The 9748-nt window shown below is 38.8% G+C and overlaps 1 protein-coding gene across 1 annotated transcript; it reads right to left on the reverse strand.

The window, feature by feature from the left end:
• Positions 1–239: 239 nt before the first annotated feature.
• On the reverse strand, positions 240–9457 carry igfbp7 (insulin-like growth factor binding protein 7). Its single transcript, XM_062040000.1, has 5 exons — positions 8867–9457; positions 5497–5606; positions 1088–1195; positions 884–1010; positions 240–827 (listed from the first exon to the last, which is right to left on the reverse strand). Exons 1-5 carry the CDS (start codon positions 9291–9293, stop codon positions 805–807), a joined length of 795 nt encoding a protein of 264 aa, XP_061895984.1. The 5' UTR covers positions 9294–9457; the 3' UTR covers positions 240–804.
• Positions 9458–9748: the final 291 nt, after the last annotated feature.

Genomic DNA, 9748 nt, shown 5'->3' on the forward strand with positions numbered 1-9748 from the left:
GCTCCCGCCATCAGTGTGTGAATGCGTGTGTGAATGGGTGAATGTGGAAATAGTGTCAAAACGCTTTGAGTACCTTGAAGGTAGAAAAGCGCTCATTTACCATTTACTTGTGAATCGTTGGGCAAGAGTAAAAAACATGTTTGTGGAGTCTTGGCAGTAATTTCACAACATAGTGGTCCAATGGAACGTGATTGGCAAGAAAATGACAATCAAAATGAGTCACTCGGTATTACAAAGCAGCAAGTGTAAGTATAATTTTATTGCTTGCTATTTAGAGATAGAGTTGAATGTAAATAAGATAAGTGCGGAATAACACCCTGTGATTTTATATCATTTAAAGACGATTTCCCAAAAGCAGCAACACTTGAAATGCACAACTTTTACCAAACATATATTGGGTACATTTGCACACAGTAGCGAATCGGATCGGTATTTCTGATACCAGCCACAATTTTACTCTGTGGTATCACACATAACTATCGATTGTTACCCGAAGCGATTTGACAACAGGAAGTGAATTTGTGTGACTCACCCAACACAGGTTTTTTTCTTTAGCATTAAAAAAAATTTAAAGGGAAGAAAATACACTAAAATAAAAATTGCCAAAACAATATTTAAAAAAAAAGTCTGTGTGGCTATTAATTGTATTTATATTTTCAACAAAATTTGGTTTGTATAATTACTTTATTAGCACAGTCAACAACAATGTGCAATGTTCTTATCGTTACATCCCTACTACGAATAAAATATGCCGGCAAGAAGAGAGAATAAATGTCAGGCGAGTCAAGGATGAAGATCAGCCGCTCACAGTTCTTCCTCCTTCGTCACTGAAAGGAAATGACATCATCAGTAACTCACTTCTTGCCAGCCAATCAGCTCTTACCTTTCTTGACGACCATGTCATCCATGGACTCCACCACCTCAATGGAGCCGACAGCCGACGCTTCGCCTTTGGCGTTGGTGGCGTGGCACTCGTAAGAACCCTCCTCCTCTTTGGTGAGTGGCGAGATCTGAAAGGTCAAAGGTGACATGCGTGAATGTCACAAAAGTTTTTTCCCAACCCCGCAGGTGACATGGCGACACGGACCAGAACCCAGCCCGTCACTTGATGTTTCTCCGGGCCTCCTCGGGTCTGGATGGCCAGGTTGTCTCGGTCTCCGGGAAGAAGCTCCACCCTCTTTCTCCCGGTGATCACCTGATGACAGGACGACATCGTCATTGGTCAGTCTCGCTCAAACCTTTTCCACGCCGCGGCATGTTCTTTAAAAACTTTTACCTTAAGTTTGGTCCCAGGGACCCAAAAGTCATTAAAATGTTAAAAATAGGTCCCATATTGTTATAATTATTTTTTATTCAACCCTTACAGTAAATGTCAATATCAACTTCTGGTCTGTCGATATAAAGCATTTATTTTATTTTTTTAATGTTTTATGCTTTTTCTGTCAAAACCCTGTTTTTATGGCAAAAACACAAAATATGCAATATTTTCCCCCAAAATGCTTTCAAAGTGGAATATTTGATGTGAAGTAATTGGATACTTAAATAGGTCAATTATTTGAAAAATTCATTTTAATTCATTATAATTTTTTAAGCAATGACATTTAAAAGTGTTAATAAATAGTCATTCCATTTTTTATTTTATTTTTTTTACTTCAAATCAATCTGGCGATTATAAGTTTTTATGTTTTCATGTATTTTTACCTTATTTCTGTCAAAGAAAACTTAGGTTTTTATGTAGCAAACACAAAATATGCAATATTTTCCCCAAAATATATTTCAAAGTGGAATATTTGATGTGAAGTGATGGAAGCCTTCAATAGGTCAAAAATTCATAACAACATTGATTTTGATACATTATTTTTTTTTAGCAATAACATTTAAAAAAAAAAATTGCTGGATCTAAAAAGGCCACTCATAAGTGTTCAAAATATATATTTTTTTGTACTTTCAAAACTTAACTATCAAGAGGGGTGTCAAAACTTTTTCCACCTTTAAAAAGCGGGGCTATTTTGATATATATACATTTATTTTTTTGTTATTGTTGCTAAAAACAGATGTTAAATATTTTTACAGACATAACTTTTGTGTCAGCTTTGTATTATAAATTACTAAATATATTATTAATTATTAGTTAGAACATTTAAGCTTTTCCTCATTATATTCAGGGTTTTTTTCCCTCTTTTTTTCCCTTACATTTTTACAGTTTTTCCCCCTGTAAGAATATAATAATAATATTGAGATTGTATAACTGCATAACCTAACCTTAAAAATTCAGCCTGTATGAAAATATTAATGTTCAGTTACACATTTAACAGTGTTTATCGTTGTTGTAATTTCAAATTATTAATTTATAAGTTTGTATGTTTTTAAAAAAAATTTTTTTATTCAACTAAAAAGTGTTTTATTTTGATTTTGATAGCTTCTAATATTTTAGATCAGGGGTCTCTAAACTTTTCCCACCAAAGGCTGCATACTGAAAAGTTAAGTATGTGGGGGATTTTTTATTTTTTTTTTAATAAAAAAAAAAAAGTAATATATACTTCAATAGAAAACTTTGTTAAAAGTGACTAACTATATTATTATTAATAATTAGTTAGAACATTTCGGTTTGTTGTCATTACTGTCCGATTTGTTAGATTTTTTTCTCTTACATTTTCATTGTTTTTTTACTCTCTTCCAAAAAATTTCTGCAAGTAAAAATACAATATGCAAGTAAAAAAAATAGTTTTCATGTTAAAACTTTTGGCAGTAATATTCCACCCTGCCTGATCCACACACCTGTAGTTCACACACTACAACAACAGGTGGTGCTATTAAGTCAATTTAAGACCTTCAACAAGCCCAACCTGTAAGTGTGCCCTCTCTTCTTTCATCTATTTTACTCCCCACCCTGCTTCTTCTTCTTCTTTTGTTATTTTTGGCGAACGGCACTATGCACAAATACCAGCAGCTTTGACAGTCCTAAATTGACGCAGCAGCACCACCTGTCGTTGTATGGATCGCGCAGGGTGGAATATTACTGCCAAAAGTTTTTACTTGCAGAAAATTGTTTTTATACTAGCAAATCTGTTTTTATAATTACAGAAAATTGTTATACTTCCAAATTTTTTTTTTCTACTTTCAGAAAAATACTTGCTCATGTTTTTTTAATTGCAGAAAATTGTTTTTCTACTTGCGGATCTTTGTTTTACTTGCAGAAAATAGTTTTTGAAACCCCTGTTTTTTATGGCAAAAAAACTAAATATGCAATGTTTCCCCCCAAAAAATATTTCAAAGTGGAATATTGTGAAATATTCGGAGGCATAAATAGGTCAACAATTCATAACAAAATCGATTTTGATTAATTGTTATTTTTTTCAACAATGACAGCTTTAAAAAAAAATAAAATCAGGAACCCAAAAGGGTCCTAGTCATCCATCCATCCATCCATTTCCTACCGCTTATCCCTTTCGGGGTCATTAAAGTGTTAAAAAGCAAGTCATATATATAGATTTTTTTTACTTTGAACACTAAAATATCTGCAGATAAACCTTTTAATCTGTATGTCGACAATAAAGTTTAAATGTTTTTATGTTTTATGCCCTTTTTTCGTCAAAGGAAAAAAAAGTTAATATGCAATTATTTCCCCCCGAAAAGGGGAATATTTGATGTGAAGTAATTGGAGCCTTGAATAGGTCAATAATTCATAACATTGATTTTCATTATTTATTTTTTTAACAATCACAGTTTAAAAAAAATCACACTAAAGGGGGGGGGTCCCCACACATCTGCGGTCCCCTCCAAGGTTTCTCATTGTCATCCCATTGGGTTGAGTTTTTTCTCGCCCTGATGTGGTATCTGAGCCGAGGATGTCGTTGTGGCTTGTGCAGCCCTTTGAGACACTCGTGATTTAGGGCTATATAAGTAAACTTTGATTGATAAACTTTGAAGAATTTGAAAGTAATCCTCTTTTTTTTATTGTCCCATTTATTCCACCAGTTCCATTGGCAGCAAAACAGGCCCAGAGCATAATACTACCACCACCATGCTTGATGGTAGGAATGGTGTTACTAGGATTAAAGGCCTCACCTTTTCTCCTCCAAGTGACATGTAAGCAAATATTAACATTGCTGTATGTATACTTTTGACCCAGCACATTTGCTCACATTTTCAGTAGACTCATAATAAATTCATAAAAGAACCAAACTTCATGAATGTTTTTTGTGACTAACAAGTATGTGCTCCAATCACTCTATCACAAAAAATAAGAGTTGTAGAAATGATTGGAAACTCTAGACAGCCATGACATTATGTTCTTTACAAGTGTATGTAAACTTTCGATCGTGACTGTATATAATTTTTTTTTTTCTTTTAACACTAAAATATCTGAAAATAAACCTTTAATCCATACGTTGACATAAAGTTTAAATGTTTTTATTAGCGATAAAATATGCCGATAAATGCTTTAAAATGTAATATCGGAAATTATCGGTATTGTTTTTTTTATTATTGGTATCGGTTTATTTTTAATATATATTTTTTTTAATTAAATCAACATAAAAAACACAAGATATACTTACAATTAGGGCACCAACCCAAAAAACCTCTCTCCCCCATTTACACTCATTCACACAAAAGGATTGTTTCTTTGTTATTAATATTCTGGTTCCTACATTATATATCAATATATATCAATACAGTCTGCAAGGGATACAGTCCGTAAGCACACATGATTGTGCGTGCTGCTGGTCCACTAATAGTACTAACCTTTAATAGTTAATTTGACTCATTTTCATTAATTACTAGTTTCTATGTAACTGTTTTTATATTGTTTTACTTTCTTTTTTATTCAAGAAAATGTTTTTAATTTATTTATCTTATTTTATTAATTTTTTTAAAAAGGACCTTATCTTCACCATACCTGGTTGTCCAAATTAGGCATAATAATGTGTTAATTCCACGACTGTATATATCGGTATCGGTTGATATCGGTATCGGTAATTAAGAGTTGGATAATATCGGAATATCGGATATTTGCAAAAAAGCCATTATCGGACATCCCTAGTTTTTATGTTTTATGCCCTTTTTTCGTCAAAGAACAAAAAAATTAAATATGCAATATTTTCCTCCAAAAAGTGGAATATTTGATGTGAAGTAATTGGAGTCTTGAATAATAATTCATAATATTGACTTAAATTTTAAAAAACATTTTTTAGTGGTGACAAAAGAAAAAGACAAAGAAAAAACAGCCTGCATGAAAGTTTTGTTATTGGAGTCAACATTGCAACTTTTTCTTGTTACATTTCACCTGTTTGCTCTTTTATTCCACTTTTGTTTTTTCAAATAGTATTTTTTACAACATTTTATATTGAAATGTTATACTATAATATTATCAGAATTATTTTTAGATTGAATGGACATTTTGTATTTTCTGTCTGCACGTTCTTATTGTGTAATAAGGAAGCAGGAAGTTGGTGTAAAGATAGCGTTGTTGTTGTTGGCATTGAGCAGGCATACCTTCCTCCAGGTGAGCACAGGTGTGGGCACGCCCACCGCCTCACAGCTGAGGTACACCTGAGCGCCGCTCACGTTGAAGACCCGGCCGGGGGGCGTGACGATGAGTGGAGCTGCACAGACACGATGAGACAGGTCAGCATTCTGTTGGGTCTGAGCGCGCTCAGTGTGGAATTCTGTGTTTGCGTGAGGATTAGGAGGATAGACGCTGACGTTCCGCCTGGACGAGCAACTTGAGTCGACATGCGGGAACAAACATCGCCGCGTTCTTGCTGCGCCCCACATCGTGTTGCTTCAAGTCTAAAACACGCTGAGTCGACATGTTCCACGTTGGCCTAGTGAGTGACGGGAAAAACACCTGCGCGTGACCCCGACGTGACCTTTGAACTGCCCCTTCCTCAAGCACAGTGCTTCTCAATGGTTTTATGTCACGCCCCCCCCCAAGGTAATGTTTTATTTAGATCCACTAGGGACTGGACTTTCACAATATTATGTCAGACCCACTCGACATCCATTGCTTTCGGTCTCCCCTAGAGGGGAGGGGTTACCCACATATGTGGTCCCATTGTCATTCACACCGATGTCCCATTGGGGTGAGTTTTCCTTGCCCTTATGTGGGCTCTGTACCGAGGATGTCGTTGTGGCTTGTGCAGCCCTTTGAGACACTTGTGATTTAGGGCTATATAAATAAACATTGATTGATTGATTGATTATTTAATAACACTAAAGATGCCATTATGCTATTGCCTCTCACGCCCCCTTACCCCCGACACCTCACAGCAATATATATAATTCAAAGTATACGCTTTTGCCTCTCACGCCCTCTTTACCCCCCTACACCTTACAGCTACCTATATACAAAACCGTTTCCATATGAGTTGGGAAATTGTGTTAGATGTAAATATAAACGGAATACAATGATTTGCAAATCCTTTTCAACCCATATTCAGTTGAATATGCTTCAGACAACATATTTGATGTTCAAACTGCCCTGAGATCGGTAGGTTGGAGTTCAAATCCCAGCCGAGTCATACCAAAGACTATAAAAATGGGACCCATAACCTCCCTGCTTGGCACTCAGCAACAAAGGGTTGGAGTTGGGGGTTAAATCACCAAAATGATTCCCGGGCGCGGCGCCGCTGCTGCCCACTGCTCCCCAAGGGGATGGGACAAATGCAGAGGACAAATTTCACCACATCTAGTGTGTGTTGGTACTTTAATCTTTAAAAGAAACATTTTTTTTTTTGTGCAAATAATCATAAACTCTAGAATTTGATGCCAGCAACACGTGACAAAGAAGTTGGGAAAGGTGGCAATAAATACTGATAAAGTTGAGGAATGCTCATCAAACACTTATTTGGAACATCCCACAGGTGTGCAGGCTAATTGGGAACAGGTGGGTGCCATGATTGGGTATAAAAACAGCTCAGTCTTTCACAAGAAAGGATGGGGCGAGGTACACCCCTTTGTCCACAACTGCGTGAGCAAATAGTCAAACAGTTTAAGAACAACGTTTCTCAAAGTGCAATTGCAAGAAATTTAGGGATTTCAACATCTACGGTCCATAATATCATCAAAAGGTTCAGAGAATCTGGAGAAATCACTGCACGTAAGCGGCATGGCCGGAAACCAACATTGAATGACCGTGACCTTCGATTGATGTCAAAAACCGACATCAATCTCTAAAGGATATCACCACATGGTCTCAGGAACACTTCAGAAAAACCACTGTCGCTACATCTGTAAGTGCAAGTTAAAACTCTACAATGCAAAGCGAAAGCCATTTATCAACAACACCCAGAAACGCCGCCGGCTTCTCTGGGCCCGAGATCATCTAAGATGGACTGATGCAAAGTGGAAAAGTGTTCTGTGGTCTGACGAGTCCACATTTCAAATTGTTTTTGGAAATATTCGACATCGTGTCATCCGGACCAAAGGGGAAGTGAACCATCCAGACTGTTATCGACGCAAAGTTCAAAAGCCAGCATCTGTGATGGTATGGGGGTGCATTAGTGCCCAAGGCATGGGTAACCTACACATCTGTGAAGGCACCATTAATGCTGAAAGGTACATACAGGTTTTGGAACAACATATGCTGCCATCTAAGCGCCGCCTTTTTCATTGACGCCCCTGCTTATTTCAGCGAGACAATGCCAAGCCACATTCAGCACGTGTTACAACAGCGTGGCTTCGTAAAAAAAAGAGTGCGGGTACTTTCCTGGCCCGCCTGCAGTCCAGACCTGTCTCCCATCGAAAATGTGTGGCGCATTATGAAGCCTAAAATACAACAGCGGAGACCCCGGACTGTTGAACGACTGAAGCTCTACATAAAACAAGAATGGGAAAGAATTCCACTTTCAAAGCTTCAACTATTAGTTTCTTCAGTTCCCAATCGTTTATTGAGTGTTGTTAAAAGAAAAGGTGATGTAACACAGTGGTGAACATGCCCTTTCCCGACTACTTTGGCACGTGTTGCAGCCATGAAATTCTACGTTAATTATTATTTGCAAAAAAAAAATAAAGTTTATTAGTTTGAACATCAAATATGTTGTCTTTGTAGTGCATTCAATTGAATATGGGTTGAAAAGGATTTGCAAATCATTGTATTCCGTTTATATTTACATCTAACACAATTTCCCAACTCATATGGAAACGGGGTTTGTAATTCAAAGTATACGCTTTTGCCTCTCATGCCCCATTTCCTCAAAACCTAACAGTCATCTGTATGTTTCCAAATATACACTTTTGCCTCTCAAGCCCCCTTTCTTCGACACCTAACAGTCATCTGCATGTTTCAAAATATACGCTTTTGTTAAAAGTTAAATTTAAAGTACCAATGATTGTCACACACACACTAAGTGTGGCAAAATTATTCTCTGCATTTGACCCATCACCCTTGATCCCCCCCTGGGAGGTGAGGGGAGCAGTGAGCAGCAGCGGTGGCCGCGCCCGGGAATAATTTTTGGCGATTTAACCCCCAATTCCAGCCCTTGATGCTGAGTGCCAAGCAGAGAGGTAATGGCTCCCATTTTTATAGGCCAGGGTTTGAACTCACAACCTACCGATCTCAGGGCGGACACTCTAACCACTAGGCCACTGAGTAGTGAGCTTTGCCTCTCACACCCCATTTCTTCGACACCTCACAGTTATCTACATGTTTCAAAGTATACGCTTTTGCCCCCAGGGGACAGCATATTTTTTCACCCCCCCTGAACTGGATGTTTATTTCAATGTCGAGATAGTTCTTGAGTCTTGACACACACTTAACATGCTATTGCCTCTCACTCCCCCAGGGGGTCTGCCCAACTACTTTAGAAGCACTGCGCTCGCATGTGTCAACGTGACCCTTGACCCCCTGAACAGGTGCTCTCACCTGCGGCGCAGCGTCCTTTGTTGTGGATGGTCACTTCCGCTTGTCCGTCTTCCAGAGCGCGCACGCCGGCGCTCTTCAGGGCGCAGGCGTTGGCGTAGGTGATGCCATCGCTCCCGCACACCTGGTAGTTGTTCTTGCACGTGCACACGCCCTGCTTGCTCTTCTTGTCCTCGGAGCCGCGCATGCACTCCAGCCCGGGTCCGCAGCGGCGGTTGGCCGTGCGGCGCCCGCCGCACTGCTCCCCTTCCGCCGCGGCGCAGGTCGCGCAGCAGCCGCACGGGTCCGTGATCGAGCCGGCGGGACAGCCGGCCTCCGGGAGGGGGGCGCAACGGGCCGGGTCGCAGGGTTCGCATCCGGGAGCCGCCGCCTGAGCGAAGAGGACGCAAAGCAGCGGAATGAGACACGCCAGCACAAGTTTGGACGCCATGATGCGGACCGGCTGAAGTTCACAAGCTTCTGACTAGAGAACGGAACCACGGGGGACTCTGGGATGCAGACTCCGCCTTGTAGGATGAGGGCGGGGCTTGGGAAGGAATCCATGTTGGGATGTTTCTCTCCCACGCAATTTATTGAAGGCACATTCCATGCAGCACACACAATATTATCAGGACACTCCAACATCCTCTGGAAATACACCCATGATATCTCATCATTATCACATCAAAGTCATCATTATTAGAAAGTCATAATTATAGAATAGAATAGAAAGTACTTTATTGATCCCTGGGGGAAATTGAGATAAGTTAAAATTGAGATCAAATGTCATAATTATCAAATCAAGTCATAATGATCAGATCAAAAATCTAAACGATGAAATAAGTCAGTTATGAGAGTCAAAATTATGAGATCAAAAGTCATAATTATCAGATTAAAAATCAAAAT

The sequence above is a fragment of the Entelurus aequoreus genome, linkage group LG28, assembly GCF_033978785.1.
Source record: "Entelurus aequoreus isolate RoL-2023_Sb linkage group LG28, RoL_Eaeq_v1.1, whole genome shotgun sequence".
Taxonomy (NCBI): Eukaryota; Metazoa; Chordata; class Actinopteri; order Syngnathiformes; family Syngnathidae; genus Entelurus; species Entelurus aequoreus.

Coding starts and splice junctions, on each gene's coding strand:
- igfbp7 (XM_062040000.1), bottom strand. CDS start 9,293: ATGGCGTCCAAACTTGTGCTGGCGTGTCTCATTCCGCTGCTTTGCGTC. Junction 5,607..8,866: donor CAAAGGACGCTGCGCCGCAG/GTGAGAGCACCT, acceptor GTGTCTGTGCAG/CTCCACTCATCGTCACGCCC. Junction 1,011..1,087: donor AAGTGACGGGCTGGGTTCTG/GTCCGTGTCGCC, acceptor TTGACCTTTCAG/ATCTCGCCACTCACCAAAGA.